Raw genomic sequence first — 25,306 nt, 5'->3', positions numbered from 1 at the left:
TGAAGACATCCTTAAGTGTTCACCTGTGGTTTTTAAATTCCCTTTCAGTGTTTTGTCAGAGGGTGAACTAATGAAAACCACGATGGAGAGAGGCTCTCTGGTGTGTGAATGTATAAAATACTTAGAATGTATTTTATGAGAATGATGGATGGAAAAAATGTGAATATTGTTTTAGTGCCAGGGCTATAAAGAAAAAGAGTAAAATGCTGGACCCTTAAAACTGAGTGTTGTTTCATATTTTGGGTTGTGCTAATGACATGGGTATCCCTGGCTCTGCTGGCACATTAGCTTTACATAGAGGATACATTGTTCTGATATCCCAGATTATACCACCAAACCTATCCTAGGCATTTTTTAAGTGTGCTCATCAGAAGGGAGACCATGTAAATTGGAAGAGCAGTAAAAAGTTCTCATTGGTATTGGAGAAATATTTCAGTATAATTTATTATACTGAAATATTTCAGTATATTTCAGTATATTTCAGGTTAATTTATCTTTTTCTAGTATTCTGTGAAATATTATACTCTAAGATATAATATACAGAATGACTGTAATAAAAAAGACAGTCAATAACAGGTGTTGACAAGGATGTAGAGAAATTGGAACCTGCATACTTTGCTAGTGGGAATGTAAAATGATGCATCCACTTTGGAAAACAGTTTGGCAGTTCCTCAAAGTGTTAAACCTAGAATTACCATATGATCCGGCAATTTTATTCTACCAAGAGAGTTTAAAACATATGTCCACCCAAAAAGTTGTACATAAATGTTCATAGCAGCATTGTTCATAATAGCCAAAAAGTAAAAACAACCCCAGTATCCCTAAACTGATGAATGAATAAACAAACTGTAGCATATCCATACAGTGGAATGTTATTCAACAATAAAAGGAATGAAGTGTTGATACATGCTACAATATGCATGAACCCCAAAAACATCTTAAGTGAAAGAAACTAGTCACAAAAACATATTATATGACCCCATTTGTATGAAATTTCCAGAATAAGCAAATCCATAGAGATGGAAGTCAAACTAGTGATTGCCTAGGGTTGGGGAACTGTAGGGGAGGACAGCTGTGTTGGTAGGTGGATGATGGGGGGAGGAGGTGACTGCTAGTGGGTATAGAGGCTTCTTTTTAAGCTGATTAAAATGGTCTAAAATTGATTGTGGTAATCGTTACACAATTCTGTGAATTTACTAAAAGCCATTGAATTGTACACTTTAAACAGATGAATTTTATGGCTGTGTGGTAAATTATATCTCAATAAAGCTGTTGAAAGAGGTAATACAGTATTTCCTTGATTCTAGACACATGTTCTTTACCATTTTAATTGGTTTTGCAATTGAGATACATCTTATACTTTATGTATGCATTTCACATGGTATTTGTAATTTAGTTGATGGCATCTTAAAATCAAGGAAATACGGCATATTTAATTGATATTTAAGAAACCAGTATAGTACTCCCTATAAAATGTATGGTTCATACGTATTAATTAGTGGCTTTCCATAGAATCTCTGACTCCTCTCAGTCATAAATTCAGATTCAAGCAGTACCTGGAAGTTGCCATGCATTTAGTTGTTGGTGTCATTTGATTCCTTATTCACTAAGTTTTCACCTTTTAGGAGAATGTTTAGGACAAAAGAAAGTAATTTTTTAGTGCTTTTTTTCCTCCTTAGTATTATATATAGTATATCTTTTTAGTATATGTTCTTTGGGTTTGATGTAGGGTCCTTCACATCTTTACTGTAAAAAATTAAGATAAATCTTCAAAAGAAATTCCTTAAATTATAGCCATTTAAAAATTAATATCAATAAGCAATTTGTTTTCATATGTCTATCCTTGCTAAGAAATTTCTAGAACTTAACATTAATAGTGAATTTTTGAAAAGGAAGGTAATGTATATAAGAATTGAAAGATTTGGTATGCAGAAAAATTGATTGATCAGTACAGTTTAATACAACTTAAAATGTTAGCCTGAACATGTGTTTCTGCTTATCCTCAGTTTTATTTGGTTAAATATTTCTTGCTATTATGTTTTAATTCTGGTAACTAAACAGAATATCCAAAGATATTTATAGTATTAGTAATATTTCATTTTTTGTTTGAATTGATAGACTTTGTTTTGCTTTGGCTTTCTAGCCTAAATAGAATTGTTTGGGCCAGGAAATACATAATTATTTAGTAATAAAATGGACAAATAAAGTTGTTCTGTTTTGGGCATCTCTCGAAATGTTAGTAGATGATGCTAAACAGTAAAGTCAATTGTGTTGTTACGCAGTAACAGAAGTAATTGGCTCAAAACCAATAGTCCATTAATTCAGTGTTTACTGGACATCTGCTACTTGTCAGATACTGTGCTAAGTGCTAGGAATAGAAAGAAAAGCTATTTCTATTAAAGTGCTCACAGTCTAATGGAGAAATGACAAGCAGTGGACAATTATAATGCAGTGTGACAAATACACCGATGGAGCTCAGCACAGGCTCCCATGAGAACAAAGAGGCAAAGAGCACTAAACGCTAACACAGAGTCAAATGGTTTCCTGGAGGTGTGGCAATTGAGTTAAATTAAAGCTGGAGAGGTAGAAGAGTGGAAGACATTCCATGCCAAGGCAGAGTGACCTAAAAGAACATAAATGTAGTAAGCTAAGCAAATGATGGAGGAAGAAGTAGAGATAAAAGGGCAGGCTTCTTCTGACTGCTTGTCTTTGAAAAGAAAGCAAGGGAGAGAGTGTGCAAATGATTGAGAAATATAGTACTGTGCATAGATTGAGGCAGGGTAGTGGTCTAGTGGTGTTCACATTGCTGGAGAGTCAGTCAGACAAAGGAAGATTGGAAGATTCAGGAGGAAAAGGTGAGAATTGGTAACAACCTTTCCTGTGTGCTCCCATTGTGTCCCTGTATTGCGCTGAATGTTCTACAGCAATTACCATAATATGTTAATTGTTGGCATATCTGACTCTGACACAGCTAAACAGGCTAGTCACCAAGGCATAATTGTTCTTTCTATTTTCAGGCCTTAGCACACAGATTACACACAGCCAGCATTCAGTAAACAATCTGTTAAATAGTTGGGTGGTGGGAGTAGAGACCTTAACCCTGCATAGGAAGAAAATGATCTTTTCCACGGGTAGGAGGGAAATCAAGTAAGAAAAAAAAATGGCTGAAAATATAAAAATAAGGTATTATGTGTGCAATATATGTTTTTTGTGGATGGACAGGGAGTGGGGAGCAGGAAGTTAAGGAGTTCCTGATTTGTTGACATCTTTCTGGGAAGCAGAGTCTTAAGGATTATATTCAGCAGCCTAGGAAAAGAGTAAACAGATGTTCAGTTGCTTCAGGTATTTAGTTTAATAAGGTCCATCGAAATTTTTTAGTAACAACAAATGGCTTACAAAAAATTTCTGTTTGCTTAAATAACATAAAAGTATTTTTAGTATAACAGTATAATTTGTATTTTTTCAGAGTAACAGCTGTATTATAAAATACTCACTTGTTAATTCATCTTTATACTCTACATATTCCTGAGATTTATTATGTAAAAGAAGCTACTCATTCAGTTGTAATAGGATCAGTGAGACGTTTTCAAAGGGTTTTTAATCAAAATGTTTGCGGAGATCTTAAGTGACCTTATATTTAATTTCACCAGGATTTTCAAAGATAATTTTTAAAAAACTGCATAGAAACGTGTCCACTTTTCATAAGTTAAAATTTTTAAGAGAAGAATTTAAAATGTGATGGAAACTCTGTGTTTGTTTTTTAATAGCTTTACTGAGGTAAAATGGACATACAGTAAACAGCACATGTTTAGAGTATACACTTGATAAGTTTTGACATACATATACACTAGTGAAACTGTCAACCTTAATCAAAATAACAAATATATCCATCACCTCTAAACATTTCCTTGTGCCCCTTTGTAATATCTCACTCCTGTCCCTCTCTGCCTCTCTAACCCACCCCAGGCAACCACTGATCTGCTTTCTGTTACTATAGATTGGTTTGTATTTTCTAGAATTAGAAACTTTTTTTAAATAAGGAAAGTAATATTAAAGAATTTTAAATCTTTAAAAACATTTTAGATTTTGATTTCTTGCATCTCTGATTACATGCACTATGTTTAAGAACTTGAAGGTGGAAAAACTAGTCATCTAATAGCCAAAGAAGCCAGGTGGTAGAGTTAATCGGAAACCATATAGGAATGTCTGCCTAATTATAGTGTGATTCAGTAAACACTTTCTTTTCCCTTCCTATCCCCAGTCCCTAAAAAAAGAGGTGGAAAATTGTAGGGATGAATGGAAAACTCGTGAATTTACCATTAATAAATTTTTACACATTAATATACGGTTAGCACAGCAGAACTAAAAATACTTTTAAGGCTTTGGCTGAGATTTATTATGCAATCTACGTACGTAGATTACTTAAACCGGAAATCCAGTGTTTTAAAAAGTCAAGCCAGAATTTGTAAATGTGTAATGGAAAGATCTGAAATAAACTTTTTAAAGCTCTCAAGGCTGGGAATTTATAACAAAACCATTATTCACTGAAAATCTGTATATGTGTATGTTTGTTCACTCTGCCAGAATAAGAAAATGTATTTTAAGTTGCCACTTAACTGTAAACTAATACTGCCAGAATAAGAAAATGTAATTTAAGTTGCCACTTAACTGTAAACTAATACTTTACAAAATCAAAACTACCAAACATGGAAAACTGAAAATGTTTATGAATGTAGATAATTTCTCTTTTTCAGATTTTAACTTGTACCTTTAGTAATATCTTCATTGGTTTAAAGCTAAAAATGATAATGTATTACCATTTATGAAGTATTAGAATAGAAATATAAATTGCATCATAAGTACTGCAAAAGAAGAAGAATAAATGACCACTTATAGAAGAAATAACCTGGATTAGATTTCATTTGTGTTGTCATTTGGTTCATGGATTCCTTAAATACTTAGACGACAAAATATGACCCAACAAAATATTTGGCACCGTAAAGGTTATTTTTGCATATTGTGGACTGTAAAAGAATTAGGTGGTAATTTGGAAAGATCATAATATTACTTTTTCTATAATTTAAATATTCTTCTATGTAAATTGTCCTTCATTATCACTCTAATTAACAGCAAAAAATTTCAGTGGCCAATCTTTTATTGTTCTATGCTAGGTATTATACAGAATGCTTTCAATGGATGTGCCATACTATCCAGGTCTTATGTTTTAAAATGTACAAAGCATCACTTTACCTACTCTCTTGGGCTGAATATTCATTTATTTTATTTTTATAGGTTTAATGAAGAGGCTAGAGGAGGAGATAAAGTTTAATTCATATATGGTAACTGAAAAATTTCCTAAAGAATTAGAGAACAAGAAAAAAGAATTGCATTTTTTACAGAAAGTGGTTTCAGAGCCTGCTATGGGTCATTCTGATCTTCTTGAACTTGAATCTAAAGTAAGTAACAATCATCTTCTTTTTATAAGCTTCCAATTTTATCTCATCCCCACTCCTGTGAAAATTATGTGAACTGCTTTCTATAGTGTCCTACTCTTGACTCTTAAGTTAACCTGTGCTAAGAGCTGACAGCTCTTATGAGGAGTTGTTCTTTACGAGAAATTGTAGCACATAATGCTGTCACTTAATCCACATGGTGTTATATAAACCTAGTCAACTGATTAGGAAAGTGGGTAACTTGGATATATAAATTAATGTATATGATTGACTCATAAGTTTATATATTCAGAATATAATAATTTAGTTGACAATTTTTAAAATATCGTAAATGTGATTACTTTTTATTTCCAAGAATAATGTTATAGCAATTTTGTATTTAAAGCTAATGATTTTTATTAGCTTTTTATGCCTGCTTTGGAATTACTAAACTTTCTTGTAATGCTCATTGAAACCTGGTATCATAACATTTTTCTTCCCTAAAAACACTAATCAAATGTATATTTTTTAAAATAATAATTAAATATCATGAAAATTGATTGAAAGATTTTGACTTTAATGTGCTTAATAGCCACTACAATTAAATACATAATTCTAATGACTTTATTCTTTTAATTTATGTATAGAAATTAGTTGTCCAAGTCAGATTTGGCTCAGTTTAATGTTATAAGATTAACAGGAAAATTCTAGTTTTTCAAAGGATAGTTATACTGAAAGCCATGTAATTTAAAAAAATTTATTATAGGACTATATGCTTCTGTTGGCTTTATTCAGTTTTACTACATTTGAGAAAAGTTTCGATTAGTCAATAGGATAAGTGACAGCTATTATAGAATCATAGATCATTCATTAGAACAGGAAGGGTTTTTAGATGTCATTCATGTCAACTCTCAGCTGGGTTCGTGAATTCCTTGTACTAAATCCCTGGGGAATGTTAGTCCAGATTTGCTTTATCACTTACAGTTACTTGAAAGTCACAGCCTAGGTAAAGGGATAACTTCAGATTTTTAGAAATCATCTTTTTGATAGTAATATATAAATATTTCATGTAGAATACTTTAGGATAATTTAGATATAGATGGTTAAATCCATGTAAGTAATCAAATTGTGTAAATATATATCATGAACTGTGAAATGCAAGTTGTCTCTAAAAGTAATCGTAACAGCCCACTCATAATGTTAATGGAGCTGATCCTCCCATCAAATTACTGATAATAACAACTGTAAATTCAAAGTTTTGTTTGGCCAGATGTCCCTTAGTTTGGGTAATCATAGGCAGAGTTTTAACCTTTTTATTTTCATACTGTTTTAGATAAATGAAATAAACACACAGATCAGTCAGCTGATTGAAAAGAAAATGATGAGAAATGAGCCAATTGAAGGCAAACTGTCACTATATAGGCAACAGGTAAGACCACTCCTTTTGGCTCACATATTTAGGTCTGTAATCTTGTTGGTGAACATTTTCATTAATACCATGGTCTGTGTTATCGATAGTCTTAAAGTGAGAAGGAAGCAAAGAATAAATGTTCTCCTGTCATTGCTAATCTCCAGATTATAAGAAAGAATTTGTGGAAAAGACACAAAAGACACATGTTCAGGTTTGAAATTCAATATATCTGATAATGCTTAGTTTCCTTAGTGTCTGCCAACTGTGGTGATAGAGCTCTTTGTGGTTATATCTGTGAGTGTGAAATTTGATTTTTTATATGAATGCTTACTTTAAGTGATATAAATAAGACTATTTATAATCTTTAATGAACTAAAGGCAATATACTTTTTCAGGTTTAGAGTTAGTTTGAAAAAATACAGAATAAGTTGAATTTTAGTGCTAAGGCATTTATCATTTTATCCAGAAGTCATGAGGGTATATATGTTGTTATGTATTAATAGACAGAAGGCTCAAATGACAGCCATGGATTACCTGACAAGAACCTTGGCAAGAAGAGTTTAGTGTGAAGAGCATTCTGTAACCTCAGAAAATACTGAGCAACATAACAAAGCATTATTCAAGGATGCTAGAATTTTTTAAAGAACCTTTTTATAATGGAAAAATTTAACCATATAAAAAGGTAGAGAAAATAGTTCAGTAAACCCTCAGTGTGCCTCAGCTATAGCAATCATGGCCATTCTTATTTCATCTATACCCCCCGCCCCAACTGGATTATTTGAAGCAAATCTTAGACTTCATATAATTTCATCTACAAATATCTCAGAACGTATCTTTAAAAAATACTTTTAAAAAACTTAACATACCACATTTGAAAACTTTTATTACTTCCTTAATATTGGCCAATATCCAATCAGTGTTCAGATTTCCTTGATTGTCTCTTTCTTTCTTTTTTTCCTTTCCTGTTTTTTTTTTCCCCCAGTGGCTTTGTTTTAATTAGGATCCATACAGGATTTATACACTGCATTTGGTTGATATATTTGTCTCTTTTAATCTATAGGCTCTCTTCCCTACTTATTTATCCACTCATTTAATAATTTTCTTGCAGTTTTTTAAATTGAAACTTGTTTATTTATCCTATAGCATTTCCCATAGTTGGTGTTTTACTGATTGCAGCCTGATGGTGTCCTTTTAAAATGTTCCTCTGTTTCCTGTATTTCCTATATATTAGATCTAGAAGCTTGAACAGGTTCTGTTTTGATTTTTTTTTTTTTTTTGGTCAAGAATATTCTCTAAGTGGTATTTTATACTTTCATTTGGAGGGACTAATGTCTGGTTGTCTCTTTTTTTGTGATTTTTTTTTGTGCCATTGATTATCAGTGCCTGCCCATTTATTTCATTAGGGATAATAAAATGTTGATACTATGATTCCTTCTTCATTTATTAGCAGACTACTTTTTTAATTGAAATATAGTTGATTTACAGTGTTGTGTTAATTTCTGTTGTACAGCAAAGTGAATCAGTTATACATATATACATTCTTTTTTTATATTCTTTTCCATTATGGCTTATCACAGAATATTGAATATAGTTCCCTGTGCTGTACAGTAGGACCTTGTTTTTGTCTTTCTCTTTCTGACTTACTTTACTTAGTATGATAATCTCTAGGTCCATCCACGTAGCTGCAAATGGCATTATTTCATTCTTTTTTTATGGCTGAGTAGTATTCCATTGTATATATGTACCACATCTTTATCCACTCATCTGTCAACGGACATTTAGGTTGTTTCCATGTCTTGGCTATTGTGAATAGTGCTGCTATGAACATAGGGGTGCATGTGTCTTTTGAATTATGTTTTTGTCCATATATATGCCCAGGAGTAGTATTGCTGGATCATATGGCAACTCTATTTTCAGTTTTTTGAGGAACCTCCATACTGTTTTCCACAGTGGCTGCACTAATTTAGATTCCGACCAACCGTGTAGGAGGGTTCCCTTTTCTCCACACCCTCTCCAGCATTTGTTATTTGTAGACGTCTTAATCATGGCCATGCTGACTGGTGTGAGGTGGTACCTCATTGTAGTTTTGACTTGCATTTCTCTAATAATTAGCGATGTTGGAGCTGGACTACTTCTGAAAAGAGAAACCTCCTCTCATCAGCTATTTGGTTATCCTGGAGTATAGTTCATATAGGAAAGTCAGGGTACATGCTTGATTCTTATTTTTATTTTTCAGTTTTCAAAATGGATTGGTTGCGTCTAACATTAAAAATGATTAATTAGGGTTAGTTTTTAATTTTTTTGGTTTCTTATCTATTTAATGTTATTATGAACCATAGATGTAATGAAATTTAGGTTGCAGACATTTCCCTTAATGATGCTTAAATTGTCCCATTTTTGGCTGGTAGGACTGAGTCCTTTTAAAATACTACTTGTCTTTGATAACATCCTTGCTTTCTGGTATGATTAAGATAGTTTCTAGGCTCATCTTTTACATTTCCTACCCCAGTCTTGGAATTAGACTTTCTTCTATGAGCCTGATATGTTTTAGTAGGAAATGATATTTACAGACCACAATCTGGTATTAGTACTTCTCATTGCTACTGGGGTGGCCATTGTTTTTAGGTCTTTTTAGTGGACAGAGCTAGGAAGTATTTTTTCTCTTTCTCTCTCATAAAGTACACCATGAGTTCATACTGATCCTTTCAGTTCAGATTCAAGACTACTGGTTTTGTTTGTTTGTTTGTTTTTAGTTGATATAAAAATTTATTTGACCAAAATGTAGAAAAAGTGATAATATTACATATGGTACAGTTGCAAGAATCTAAATGAAAAGTGTGGGGTTTTTTCAGTTGCACAACTTGCTAGTGTATCTCCTGGATAGTGTAATGCTTAGTGAGGGGCAGAAAATTCGGATAAGCTAGAAGCACAGGGTGATTTTTAGTCAGAATTGTAAGCCTGAGTTGGCCCCCACACTGCTGGGGAATGTGGAATGTTTCAGCTCTGAAATGTTAACTGAGAAAGCAGAAATATAACAAAGCCAAAATCTGCAGCCCTGTCTACAAAATACTCCATATCCAGTTTAATCAGGAGTTTCTTGGTCTTTTATTAACTTGGTCCTGAAGAATGAATTAAAATTCTAGGTAAGTAAATCTCCAATTTGCCATTCCCTGGAATACAGAGGAGATGAAGTTAGGTGAATTACTTTTTTATATCTACTTTGCTGTCAGAGAGGGCCATTCTGCCCAATATTTGTTTATAGAAAAACAGTTCTTGCTCAGTTATTGATGGCTAGCAGTCCTTTTGATATGGCTTCTCTGAATAGGAGGGAATTCTACAGTATTGGTTCCTGCTCAGTAGATGGCCTCATATCAGAGCAGATAAGCATGGGTCATTATTGGAATAAGACATCAGCTCCTCAGAGAACAACTTTAGAATGAAAGAAACATATAGAAGGTGTATCAAGGATCTATCCAGAAAATACTGGGTAATTATTATGACTCTTTTCCAAGCACTGTCATGCTGACTGCTCAGAGGATGTTTGCTTGGCATGGTGGAGTGTGGAAAAGAGCCAGGATGATTAGGTTAATCTCTCTGTGGTTTATGACTTCCCACAGTAAGCCCCACCTCCCCCTTTTTTGCTCTGGAAGGAAAAGACCCAACACCCATTTTAATATGATGGTCCCTGGCCTCCTGTGGCGTGACCAATGGTAGATATTCTTCAACCTTTTAAATTGACCCATGACTAGACATTGGAATCTGTGTTTTGAAAGTGTAGGGTTGTCTGTTCCACAAACGAAATGCCCTCCAGGACTACTGGGTTTTTACTTCACCTCATCAATCTCCCATTTTCCTCCTTATCCCAAATTGAAAATTCTGGTTCTCAGAAGCATCAACATAATTGCATTCATTATTTGCTTCATTCCATTGGCACCAACATAGTTCATCATTTGCTTAAATCCATGCATTACATGCAACAGTTTCAAAATAAAAGTACCAATACTACCATCAAAAATACGATTACTGCTGAAAATTGTTTTTTAGTTTGTGTTGTCTTTAGGATATATCCCCCTAGGGTTATATAGCCAAATTACTGTTCTAAAGTTACTGGGAATAATTCTTCTGTATGGTTAGGCCACAAAGGAAACTGGATAAATATATATGGTCATTTTGATTTTTATGGATTACATTTTCGAGATTAATTTTATAATTATTTAAAATATTTACATGATTCCAAGTCAAACCTATAAAACAAGAAGTATTTGAAGTTTCTAGCATCTACCTCTGTGCTATCCATGCTATTCTTTCCTTCTCCCATAGGTATTTTTTAATTTTATAGTTTATTATTCCATTAAAAATAATATTACATATACATATATTCATATATTTCCATCCTCAGAGAAAGAAGAGCATATTATACACTTTTATTCTCCATGCTTTTTTCTTAATATATGCTTGTGAATAGTAAAATAATTTTTATTCCTTTATAACTTTATTGAGATACAGTTTACATACTGTACAATTCACCCATTTAAAATTTACAATTCAATGGTTTTTAGCATCACAGAGTTGTGCAATCATTACACAATCAATTTTAGAACATTTTTATCACCCCAAAAATAACCCCCAAAGCCATCATTAGCAGTCACTTCTCATTTCCCCCAAATCCTACCAAAGACCAAACTATCTCTATAAATTTGCCTGTCATGGACATTTCATATAAATGGAATCATACAATATGTGGTCCTTCGTGACTGGCTTCTTTTACTTAGTGTAAAGTTTTTAAAATTCATCCATGATGTAGCATGTATCTGTACATACTTTATTCCTTTTTGTTACTGAATAATATCCCATTGTATGGATATATCACGTTTTGTTTTTCTATTCACCAGTTGATGAGCATTTGGGTTGTCTCTACTTTTTTGGCTATTATGAATAATGCTGGTAGGAGCATTCTTGTACAAGTTTTTGTTTCAAAATAAGTTTTCATTTCTCTTGAGTATACTCCTAGGAGTGCAGTTGTTGGTTCCTATGATAATTCTGTGTTTTACATTTTAAGGAAATGCCAGACTGCTTTCCAAAACAGCTGTACCATTTTACATTCCCACCAACAGTGTATGAAGGTTCTGATTTCTCCACATTCTTAGCAACACTTGTTATTATCTGTCTTTTTTATTATAGCCGTCCTAGTGGATATGCTTATTCCTGTTCACAGACATACTGCACTGAGTGGTTATACCACAGTTTATTCAACCAATCCCCATTAATGGACATTTGGGTTGTTGCCATTTTTGTGCTATTACAAATCGTACTTAAATAAATAGCTTTTTGTTTATGTCTTTGCAATTTTTTGCCAGCGTATCTTTGGGATATAGTCTCAGAAGTGAGATTGCTACATCAAACGATAAATGTAGATGTAAGTTTGCTAAGTATTGCCTAATTCCTCCTCATGGGGGTTTTAGCATTTTACATTCCTATCTGCAGTGTATGAAAGCACCTGTTTCCTTACAGCCTCACCGATAGAGTATGTTGTCAAACTTTAAGATTTTTGCCATCCTTGTAGATGAGAAATGGTATCTTATGATAGTTTTAATTTTTTTTATCTTACCATAAACAAGGTTGAGCATCTTTTCACATGAGTAACAGTCATTTTAATTCTTTTTCTGTGAATTATCCCTTCCTATCTATACCTATTTTTCTATAGGGCTGTAGGCCTTTTTTTTCTAGTTTTAGAAACTCTTTACATATCAGGAATATTTACTCTTTATCTAGCTTATAAGTGTAACATTTTCCCCAGTTTGGTACTTGCCTTTTTACTTTGTTTATGGTATTATTTTGCCATGGGAAAGTTCTTCATTTTTAGGAAATCAAATTTATTAATTTTTTCACTTATCATTTCAGGTTTCAAGTCATATTTAGGAATGTTTTTCCCTCTTGAAAGTTATAGAGAAATTTACTCAAGTTTCCTTTTTGGAATTCTGTGATTTAATTTTTGTAATTAAATCTTTGATCTGTTTAGAATTTTTCTTTGGTGTATGGTATTTATTGTATATGCTGTCCAATTATCCAGTTGTTCCAATACCAGTTGGTAAAAAGTCCATTTTTCCCCTATGGATTTGAGAGTCCTCCTTTGTTTTATTTAAATTTTTTAAATGCTATTGGATCTATTTCTAGATTTTCTGTTGTTCTGTTGACCTGTCTGCTTATGTACCCATATTAACTGTTTTAATTATAGAAACTTTATCATCAAGTTCTAATATCTAATAAAAGTAGCCATTTTCATCCCCAGTTGTTTTACTTTTTTAGGGTTTCCTTACAATTCTTTTTTTTTAAATAAATTTATTTATTTTTGGCTGCATTGGGTCTTCGTTGCTGCACACAGGCTTTCTCTGGTTGCAGTGAGCGGGGGCTACTCTTCGTTGCGGTGCGTGGGCTTCTCATTGTAGTGGCTTCTCTTGTTGCGGAGCACGGGCTCTAGGCGTGTGGGCTTCAGTAGTTGTGGCATATGGGCTCAGTAGTTGTGGCTTGCAGGCTCTAGAACGCAGGCTCAGTAGTTGTGGTGCACAGGCTTAGTTGCTCCGCAGAATGTGGGATCTTCCCGGACCAGGGCTTGAACCTGTGTCCCCTGCATTGGCAGGCGGATTCTTAACCACGGCGCCACCAGGGAAATCCCTTACAATTCTTATTTGTATGTTCTTCCAAATAATTTTTTATTATCAATTTGTCTATCTCTAGAAAAAAATCATACTTTTAAAATTATTAGGGTTGCCTTGTATTTATCAATTACCTTAGAACTTACATCTTTACAATATTGAGTCTTCCTATCTAAGAACATGGTATGTCTCTCCATTTGTTCAAGTTTATTTTTGTATCTTTCAGGAGTGTTGAATAGTTTTCCTCATAAAATTTTGGAACTTCTCTTGTTAAACTTATGCTTACATATTTAATTTTGGTTTTTGCTTTTATAAATGAGGGCTTTTCTTTCCAAATGTTTTCTGACTGATTTGTCTATGAAAGCTATTGATTTATTTCCTGTAGATTCTTTTGATTTTTTAGGTACATAATCATATACTGTGAAAATTCCAATTTTTCCTTTCAGATTCTTGTGCTTCTAATTGCTTTCTCTTGTCTAATGGTGTGTACAAATACCTTCAGCACAGTATTAAATTGTAGTGGAGATGCTGGGCATTTTTACCTTGTTTCAGACTTTGGCGGGATATATGCTCATATGTCTCTATTAAATAAGATCCTGGTTTGGGCTGAGGTTTATATTTATTTATTTTATCATGTTGAGGAAGCATACCATCAATTCCTATACAATTCTGGTACTCTAATCATTACTTCTCTTTTTTTTTGGCTGAAACAGTTCTATAGAGGGAAACATTCCTTCATCATCTGTCTTTTTTCATTTTTTAAACAGGGAGGACAATAGAGTTTTTTAAAGGGTTTAGACTAAAGATTTCCCCCTTCTTGTCAAATTTGTTTGAAGAAAATATTTGTACTATTTCACTTGAGAAGACAGTTTAGCTAATGTTTTTCTTAAACCGGTACAGCCATGGTTCATTTAAGGAAATCCCCCGTGAGTTGCTAACTAATATAAAATGCTGCCATTATGGCTAAGAGCAGCCATCTGGATTGTGTAAACGTTTGCATAATTCTGGTGAGTCAGATGTTTGATTTTGAACCTGCATTTTATTTATTAGATTGCCCCAAACATAATAAATGTTTTAACATTTTATTTTAAAAGTATGGATATGAATTTAGATAAGAAGACCTGTGTTGTAGTTTTGAGAATAAAGCATTCTTGTTTTCTTCCAATGAAAGGAAACCGACCATGCAGAAAAACAGTAGACCTAGTGTTAGCTTCTGTACTTACCTAGAAGGTATTTTCATTAGCATTTGAGTGTTACTTAACAAGATTTTAATATTTTTATTACTATCGCATTTCTGTTTCTCTGCTGATACGTCCTATATTTTCAGGGCTTTTGTCTTCCATAATGTTTTTAGGTTGCTATTTAATATACGTTGCAGGGAATTCCCCGGTGGTCCAGTCGTTAGACTCGGCGCTTTCACCACGGGTGCCCAGGTTCGATCCCTGTTGGGGACACTAAGATCCTGTAAGCCGCACAGTGCAGCCAAAAAAGAATATAAATGTATTTTATATATATATATATATATATATATATATACACACACAATGCATACTCATACTAAATATATAACTGGTGATAGTAGGTAGTAGGGCAAGGGGTATTATTGTCAGGAGAAGTCAACCTGATATTGAAAATTTAGCTCAGTAAAATCTAAAAAATACTTAATTTCACAAGATAATAGAAAGTTGATTGTATATCTTATTTTACACTCATATTTAATGCTCAATTAGGCATCCATCATTTCTCGTAAAAAAGAAGCCAAAGCTGAGGAACTTCAGGAGGCAAAGGAGAAGTTAGCCAACCTTGAGAGAGAAGTGTCAGCGAAGACAAATCAGACCCGTGAATTTGATGGCACCGAAGTTTTGAAGGGAGATGAAGTAAGTTGAGGTGTCTAATGGGACAAGGATATGAGTGTTGTTTTTGTTTGAAACCACTAATTTTTTTTACTTTTTATTTTGACTGTCAATAATGAGAAGTTAATTTATTTTATGAAGCCTATTTATTTAAAACTGAAAGCTCTTTGCAGTAATATTGAGATATTCTTGATATATAATGATGGAGATTTTAGTGATTTTTATGAGATAATGTTCCAAATTTTCACTTTTTAATTAGGTGGATTTATATTGGGTTTATTTATTATAAGTATTAAGTTATAAAGGTGAAACCAAATGAGTAGAAACTGACAGATAAGACAAATATTCATATTTTTTGATAAATATAATTCCATAAAGGGCTGAGAAAGTATCACTAAGTTACTTTGTCAGTAATGTGTAGTTGGCCAGTGGGACTGGCACCATAAAATGACTGTTGTAAATGCTTACAAATTTTAAAAATATAATTATGTCTTACATTGCTATCTACTTTACATTTTGAACAATGCTTTAACAGCTCTTATTTCACTTATCCTTCTGTCAGACTCATGAGATTAGTAGGACAAGTAATATTGTCATTTATAGACAAAATATAATCCCCATCTCCTTTTCATAAAAGGGCTCTTTCGCTCTTTCTTAGCTCAAGAAAGAGTGAATGACTGAAGCAAAATATCTTGCCTTTAACTCAGTGCTTTTTTTTTTTTTAGCAAATCAAGTGCTAGGTCATATTCTATTTTATTTTATTTTATTTTATTTATTTATTTATTTTGCGGTACACGGGCTTCTCACTGCTGCGGCCTCTCCCGTTGCAGAGCACAGACTCTGGACGCACAGCCCCAGCGGCCATGGCCCACGGGCCCAGCCGCTCCGTGGCACGTGGGATCCTCCCGGACCGGGGCACGAACCCGCGTCCCCTGCATCGGCAGGTGGACTCTCAACCATTGCGCCACCAGGGAAGCCCAATAGGTCATATTTTAATTCTTAAACATTGCCTCACTTTACCACCTCTAACAGCTTTTTTATTTTATATTAAGTACTAGCCCTCAGCAAAAGCTACTTTGAAAAGCTGCTCAGGTCCAAACTTCATTTTTGGCTTTGGAAAGTTATTGAATTCATACCGTTACAAATTGGCAATGAACCTTAACTATGCCAAACACAAATGAATTGTTTCCACAGCACCACTTTTCTCTGGTGCTTCTGATTGTAGCCTCCCAGTATGCCTTCTAGCTTATTGGGAAGGTAGTAGAATTCAGAAGTCAACACTTGATTGAAAAATTCCTTTGGCTTTCATAGAAAGGAACGAAATTGGGTCATTTGTAGAGACCTGGATGGATCTAGAGACTGTCATACAGAGTGAAGTAAGTCAGAAGGAGAAAAACAAATATTGTATATTAACGCATATATGTGGAACTTAGAAAAATGGTACAGATGAACCGGTTTGCAGGGCAGAAATTGAGACACAGATGTAGAGAACAAACGTATGGACACCAAGGGGGGAAAGTGGCGGGGGAGGGCGTGGTGGGTGGTGGTGGTGGGATGAATTGGGAGATTGGGATTGACATATATACACGAATATGTATAAAATAGATAACTAATAAGAACCTGCAGTACAAAAAAAAATTCCTTTGGCTTTTAACATCCACTTCCAGATTGCTTTAAGACATGGGAGTATTTTAAATGATACTTGGAAGCCAACAGAGTGTGCTTTGTGATATCCTTGCTATCCAGGAAAAAAATATTAATTATGCAGCAGTTTCGCTTTGTAAGAGAACATGCTATCTCCTAGCATTTTAATTTTTTCTTAGGAAAATGCTGCCCATTTGACCAGAAATACCAATTGCTATGGCCATATTTGGCATGAATATTGCTTATAATTCAGTATTAGATATCCTCTCTCTGCAAATGTGACAGAAAAGAACCTAGTGCCAAGCTATTAGCTTTTATCTTTGACAAATTATGGTGAATAGGAAAAGTATCTGATGACAGAAAAAGACACATTTTTTTAAAGGGGAAAAAGATAACTTTGGATATGAAGAGGTCAACTTAATTTTTAAACAATGTTTGGTCAGAAACTAGAACAAATCAAGTAAATCATTTGGCGGTCACCTAAAAGAACAGAAGGTATTGGGGAACATTAAGCCCAATTTTATAAAGAACAAATCTTGGTAGACCAATTTTGTTTTCTACTCTGATAAAGTGGTAGACCATATGGACAAAAGGGAGAAAATTTGTTATACTTAAAATTATATAATATAGCTGGACTTCACTAAGGTTTCATTTGGTATCACATGGTAATTACCAAAAAATCATGTTCTTTACCACCAATCTGTTAATGCAGTTGGTGAGAGGGTATCAAGAAATGGTAGCACGGTGTTTGAAAAGAATATTATGCCCGGAGTCACAAATAGGCGAATGAGGAAAGGGAGGGGTAACCTTTATTGAGCAATTTTTATATAAGGCTCTCTGCTAGATGATTGGCAAACATATATTCTCTTCTTCTTATAAGAGATATTATTGTTATTTCCATTTTACAATTAGTTGAAACTCAGGAAAAGTAAAGATTTACACAACTAATAAGTGGCCAAGCAGGATCCAGGTCTCTCTCACATGTTCCTATTGACCTTAAGGAAAATGACTTCTCCATCTGTAAAATGGGAGAAGTTGCTCTTCATTGTCGTTAGGAAGAACACATGAAATAATGGATGTCCAAGCTTCTGAGAAATTCAGAGGTTAAGTCAACATATAACATCTGGCATCTGAAAGTAATCATTCCTGTGGGCCCCATGTTACTGCATGTGGGAGAAGCAGGATAGTGGAATAACTAAGAACATGGTCTCTAGAACTTGGTTTGAGTGCAGATCCTGGCTTTGTCAGCCAGTTAGCTGGGTGACTTTGGCCAGGTTCCTTAACCTCTTTGTATTCACATGTAAAATGTGACAGTTATTAGTATGTACCGCCTAGAATTATTATTGTGTGGATTAAATGAGTTAATACCTGTTAAGTGCTTAGAATAGCACCAGGCACATACTAAGTGCTCAATAAGTATTAGCTCTTAATATTTTTATGTATTTATTTACCTGGATGAAGAATTTGAAAGTAAGTAATACAGTTTACAGCTTAAAAATTGATATTAGTATTTTCCAGATTGGGAGCAATTCAGTAGAAATAAATATGAAATAGAGATAAAATAAATTGCACAGATTCAAGATGTGATGAGATAGCACTGAGTCATTTTAGCTGCCGTTCACCAAGCAATACCTGTGTGCTCAATCTTGAGCACTTTAAAAACATATCCTTGGGGCTTCCCTGGTGGCGCAGTGGTTAAGAATCTGCCTGCCAATGCAGGGGACACGGGTTCGAGCCCTGGTCCAGGAAGATCCCACATGCCGTGGAGCACCTAAGCCCGTGCGCTGCAACTACTGAGGCTGCGCTCTAGAGCCTGTTAGCCACAACTACTGAGCCCACACGCCTAGTGCCCATGCTCTGCAACAAGAGAAGCCACCGCAATGAGAAGCCCGCACACCGCAACAAAGAGTAGCCCCCGCTCACCACAACTAGAGAAAGCCCGCACACAGCAACGAAGACCCAACGCAGCCAAAAATAAATAAATACGATAAATAAATTTATTTTTTTAAAAACCCATATCCTTGGCCTTTCTCACCTTCTGAGATGACCCACACTCTGGAGTGTGTTTCTAAGTAAATCTGCTTCTTACCTAAAAAATAAAAATAAAAACAGGGCTTCCTTGGTGGCGCAGTGGTTGAGAGTCCACCTGCTGATGCAGGGGACGCGGGTTCGTGCCCCGGGCCGGGAAGATCCCACATGCCGCGGAGCGTCTAGGCCCGTGAGCCATGGCGGCTGAGCCTGCGTGTCCAGGGCCTGTGCGTCTGGAGCCTGTGCTCCGCAGCGGGAGAGGCCACAACAGTGAGAGGCCCGCGTACTGCAAAAAAAATAGAAATAAAATAAATAAAATAAAATAAAAACAAAAACATATCCTTGGTGCTGGTTGCACAAGTTGCTGGTGCTGTGAATGCATTTAATGCCACAGAACTGTACACTTAAAAATAGTTAAAATGGTAAGTTTTACATTAACTATATTTAACTACAGTAAAACACACATACAACATATGCTAATTCATCCTCTCAAAAAGCCTATGAGGTAAATATTATCTCCATTTTATTATTGAGGAAATAGGCTTAGAGAAATTTAAGTAACTTGCCTGAAGTCACACAGTGAGTTGCAGAGCAAGGATTTGAATCCAAATCTGAATGCCTCAGCAGCTGTGCTCCTAAGTGAATGCTGAGCTATTCTTCAAGACACTATTAGAATGAGTTAATTTTAAGATTCATATTTGACTCTAAATAGGACCACATTGTAGACAGTCATTAACTGGAAACAAAAGCCTGCTAGAAACTTGCTAGAAACTTCATTCCTTGATTATCCATATGTAGATGTTTGATTAATCTTTTCTTGGAAAAATTTAGGAATGTGACTGTGTAAGGATAAATGTAACAAATACTATACATATAATAATTTATATTCCTTTGTCGTTTTCTCTTTAGAGGTGTGCATTTTGAAGTACATTTTGATGCTTCCTACTGCCATTAAAGTCAATATTCCAGATGTTATATTTCGTCTAAGAATTTTAGCTCTTCTGATTGCAAATGACAAGTGCTACGGGCATTTGTTCTTACTAGATGTTTTCATTTGTGTTCCCTTGATTTTTCTTATTAAAAAAGATGAAGAGTCTAAAAATACTTCTTGCTTTTCTTATACTTTGGTTATCACTTTAACACTGTATTTTCATTGTATTGCCTTGTAGTCAATATACAGGAATAAGCACAGCAAAATCTTACTCTGCCAGACTTCTGACATAGGTAGGAATTTCTCAAACAGTTGAAATTATCTTCTTAGTGATGGAGATTTTCTTGCCAGTCTAGTCTATCTTGATTTCTTTCTCTTCAAACAAGTGTTTGCTAGGTGATAAAAAGGTTAAGTTTAGAGACTACAGTTTCTGACATAACTGAAAATTTATAATAATATCTAACTCTCCTTTATATCATGAAGTTTTCTATATTGGATTTAAATACATAATAAAGTATAAGTCTCATGGAATTGATATTCTCAAAGAATTTTGACTGCCTTCATCTCTGACAGGAATCACCCCAAAATGCTATGGAACTTTGATCCTGACCTATTTATTATTCTTATCAATAACTTAGATTAATTATAATAAGTAATGTTTATTATGTAATTACAACGTGCCAGATAGCATAATAGGTTTATTATGTACATTATCTCATTTATTTCATTGAGGTATATGAGATAGATATGATTATTATTACTAGTTTTTACAAATAAGGAAACTACGGCACACAGAGGACTTATGCTAACTTATCCAAGGTCACATTGCTAGTAATTAGTGGTACCATGATGTGAATTGCAGTAGTCTGGCTCCAGAACCCTTAATAATTTTCACATGACATGACAGGAAGCTAGAAGGAATAGTCAATCTGAGATGATAGAATTGTGATTCAAAATCATCTTGGTAGTTAAAAACATTGTGCTTAAGCAAACAAAGTGTCATTAATGGGATTATAAATAATAATGTCATAGAATCTGAGTTTTATCTGCTGCTCAGAAATCATCCAATAATAATGCAGCTTTAAAAAACAAAATGTTGGGAATTCCATGGCACTCCAGTGGTTAGGACTTGACGCTCTCACTGCCGGGGCCCAGGGTTCAATCCCTGGTCGGGGAACTAAAATCCCCGACCAGGGGATTTTTTTTGGCTTGGCCAAAAAAAAAAAAATTTTTTTTTAAATTATACTCTATTAATAAAAATATAATATCCCATTTACGTGAAATTATGCCTGGAATATTATTTTACATTTTTGGCTTCATGTTTTAAGAAAGACATAGTCAAGCCAGAGTCTAGATGAAGGTGACTAAAACAAATGAAAAGTCTGGAAACATTCACAGAAAGAATTAATTATGAATTAGCTGAGAACAAAACACTAAAGAAAGACATAATAGAACTGCATTTTAATATCACAAGGATTATGGAAAGGATGGTGTGCAGAAAAGAGTTAACATAGCAAGCCTGAAACTGCTATTCTTAGAAAAACTTGCTTGCAGGATTGGCCCTTGGCTGGCATCTGGGAGCTTGGATTTTAGAATTCCCACCATTCCTTGATAAGAATGGCTCACGTGCCTAAACTGTATGTACAGAGTGTGGTTTATGTTGAACACCTGCTTTCCTTCTTGGAGTCTGGAATTTTGGTATGGGCTAGGCAGAGTATGCCTACGTGACCAGCCCCTAGTAAAAACCCTGGGCGCTGAGTCTCTAATGAGCTTCCCTGGTTGGCAGCCTTTCACACGTATTGTTACAACTCGCTGTTGGAGGAATTAAGGGAGAAGACTCTTGGAAGCTTGCCCCTGGTTTCCTCCTGACTTCACCCCATGTGCCTTTTCCTTTTGCTGGTTTTGCTTTGTACCTTTTCACTGTAATAAAACATAGCCAAGAATATGACTTTATGCTGAGTCCTGTGAGTTCTCCTAGCAAATCATTCAACCTGGGGATGGTCTTGGGGACCCCTGATACAGATGGATTAGTATTATTATTGTTTTTGGATGGAATGTTCTTTCTGGATCTATTAAATTCATCTGGTCTAATGTGTCATTAAGGCCAGTGCTTCCTTATTGATTTTCTGTCTAGATGAACTGTCTATTGACGTAGGTGGGTATTAAAGTCCCCTACTGTTATTGTGTTACTGTCAGTTTCTCCCTTTATGTTTGTTAATATTAGCTTTGTGTATTTAGGTGCTCCTATCTTGAATGCATCTATGATTGTTATATCTCCTTGTTGGATTGATCCCTTTACTATTATGTAATGTCCTTCTTCATCTCTTGCTGTAGTCTTTGTTTTAAAATCTATTGCGTCTGATATTAATATTACTACCTCAGCTTACTTTTTGTTTCCATTTGCATGGAATACCTTTTTCCATCCCCAAATCAAACTGAATTCAACAATACATTAAAAGAATCACACACCATGATCAAGTAGGATTTATTCCAGGGTATAAAAAATAATAATAATAAAATAAAATAGAATAATATTTTAAAAATCAGATTATGCAAGTAATATCTGAATACATTTTCATGGTCTGAAAAGCAAACAATACACATAAAACAAAAGTCCCTATTGATTACCTCCTATCCCCATTCCCAGTCCCTTAGACCCTTTTCCAAAGAGAAACCGCTGCCACCAGTTTTGTAAACCCTTTCAGTCCTTTCTCTGGAGATAGATACAGATACAGATAATACCGTTTTGTGAGTTTTAAAAAATATGAATGGCATCATACCGTGTGTATTGTGCAACTTGCTTTTAATAACACGTCTTAGAGATTTTTCCATGTCAGTAAATGAAGAGGCTATTCTCTAGAGGTTAAGAGGATCAGCTCTGAAGCCAGAACACCTATGTGCAGATCTCACCTCTGCCACCTATTAGATGTTCAACCTAACAGTTAATTACAGCAGTTACCTAACTGCTCTGTGCCTCAGTTTCCTTATCTATAAAGTGGAGATAATAACAGTACTCACCTCATATGGTGGTTGTGAGGGCTAAATGAGTTAATACAACTTAGCAGTATACAACAGTGGCTGGCTTATAGGAAGCACTTCATAAATGCTACCTACAGTTATAATAATAATTATTATCATGTACTTTAAAATTTTTAATTGCTACATTGTGTTCTATAGAATGTATGTACAATTTCTTTATTCCATCCAAGGGCGTACAAGAGCATCTGTTTCCTCTGTTATTTAAAACAGCACTTGATCCTCAGTCCTTTATTTTTTATCATTCTGACAGTATTTCATTTTAATTTTCATTTTTCTTGATTAAGATTGAACATCTGTCCACATACATGTTTGGTCACTTGTATTTCTTCTGTCGTTTGCCCTTTTATTGTCTTTCTTCATTTTTTTCTAATGGATTGAATGTATTTTCTTTTTTTTAATTTTTTTTGTGGTACAAGTCACATAATATAAAACATACTATTTTAACCATATTTAACTGTACAGTTCAGTGGCACAAAGTACGCTCACATTTTTATACTAATTGAATGTTTTTCCTTATCTGTTTCTCATATTTTTACCTATATTCTGGATTAATCTGGGTAATTGTTTTCTTCTAGTCTGTCATTTGTCTCTTAGCTTTGTATACGCTGTGTTTTGTCACACAGAGGGTTTTCTTCCCTGTTTTTTCCAAACAGTCTTATTGAGATATAATTAACATACAATAAACTGCATATATTTAAGGTACAAGTTGTTTCTGTTGTTCCATGCTATGATAAGTGGGGGCTACTGTATTACATGGCAAATTTATGTTTCTGATTAGGTATTTAAAAATAACTTTATACAATAAAATAAACAATTATGGTTAGGAGGAAGACTTACATATAAATAATTTTTCCTTATCAACTGAAGTACCAAGACATTTTAAATGTTATCAATTTTCTAATGAAAAATTATGTATCTAGATTAGATTATACAGTTCTATTCAGGTTTTCTACACATTTACCAAGTGTCTTTTACATGCCAACTATTAAGTAAATGGTGGTGAGAAAGAGATATGGTCCTGCCATCACAGAGCTTAATGGTTTCTTAGGGGAGTCAGAAATTTAACAAGTGATCTTAAGTGAGCTGTATGTTAGAACACACATTAACAGAGTGGTATGGGAATACATTTCAGGGTTATGGGGTGTGAGCTGGGAAAATAGTAACATGGTGTGATTCGTGAGAGACATGCTACTTCAGCTCTTTCTGTTATCTTAAAATCATACTGATCACAGCAACCTTTTATTGACAACTCAGAGTCATAATTATGAACATTAACTATTATACTATGCTATAACACTGTTTTTCTATCTCCTCTCACACTGAATCCTGCATAAAGCAAGATATTTCTATGTAAACATTTTTATAACACTTCAAATTATGGAAAAATAAGGTCACTTAATATTAAAATTCTGTCCCAAAATATGAAGCTATCATAGCATGGAACAACAGCAACAATTTGTACTTTAAATACATGCAGTTTATTGTATGTTAATTCTATCTCAATAAATCTGGGGGAAAAAAGGGAAGAAAACCCTCTGTGTGACAAAACACAGCACATGGTAAATATGATTTTTACCCATTCATAGGCAACAATCTGAGCCTAATGATTTTGTCTCACTTACGGAAGAGCAAAGAATAGAAGCTCTACTTCTTGTAGTAGTGCTGAATAGCTACTGGTCTTTACCGTTTTCATCACCTTGGTACCTCTGAATCTCTGCATTAATTATTTGAAAAGCAAAACAAAAAATTAGCCCCAATGATGTCATGCTAGTACCCTTCTCAGAACTGTGATTGAAATGAATGCGTGCCTTTTGAGTCTGAAATTTTTTATAGCAACAAATGAACCTTTGGTTAAGGTTCCATTGTCATTTCATGCATTGAAAGGTCACTCCTGGTTTATGGTGTACGGGTTTAAAGTTCGTTATGTTTTCTTCCCAAACCTTACAAGAAGCTCAGCTGTTTTGCAGTTAATGGCTACTTTTACAATGTGCTTGATCAAATAATATGAATAAGCAGCTTAAGAAAGAGCCAACCAATTCATTCTACAGCTACTGACAGAAATCCTAGAGCTAAATTGCAAAGATTATGAAATCTTCTTTAAATACTTCAAAGAGAAGCACAATGAAGATAAGGGATCCTGGCAAGATTAGCTGCAGCTGTCAGATTCTGAAAAATTAGGAATCAAATTTTGACACTTGTAATTGAATCATCCACCCTTCTAAGTGAGCCCAGGCAAACCTGTGATATTTTTAGAGCCTTTCAAATCACATTACACTCTTTAGAGTTCATAGCAGGACCTAAGGCCCCTAAAATTT

The 25,306-nt window shown here is 34.3% G+C and overlaps 1 protein-coding gene across 14 annotated transcripts in view; it reads left to right on the top strand.

Annotated features, from left to right (window-relative positions):
• Positions 1 to 25,306, top strand: part of IFT81 (intraflagellar transport 81) — a 140,652-nt gene that overhangs the window by 69,709 nt on the left and 45,637 nt on the right. For 10 of the 14 annotated variants that reach the window (XR_011376676.1, XM_030860290.3, XM_060283151.2 and 7 more), the window contains 3 exons: positions 5,293 to 5,456; positions 6,766 to 6,861; positions 15,227 to 15,373. Coding sequence is in view for 13 of the 14 variants with exons in the window: in XM_030860290.3 (XP_030716150.1) it covers positions 5,293 to 5,456; positions 6,766 to 6,861; positions 15,227 to 15,373 (407 nt within the window). In the remaining variant the exon portion in view is untranslated. Of the gene's footprint in view, positions 1 to 2,612; positions 2,856 to 3,164; positions 3,184 to 5,292; positions 5,457 to 6,765; positions 6,862 to 15,226; positions 15,374 to 19,930; positions 20,260 to 25,306 lie in introns of those variants that run through there. The other 4 variants (XM_070043411.1, XM_060283157.2, XM_060283158.1 and 1 more) reach the window with 4 other exon arrangements.

Source organism: Globicephala melas, chromosome 13 (assembly GCF_963455315.2).
Source record: "Globicephala melas chromosome 13, mGloMel1.2, whole genome shotgun sequence".
Classification (NCBI taxonomy): Eukaryota; Metazoa; Chordata; class Mammalia; order Artiodactyla; family Delphinidae; genus Globicephala; species Globicephala melas.
Note: the sequence above shows the minus strand (reverse complement) of the source record. Positions and strands in the feature narration are given on the sequence as shown.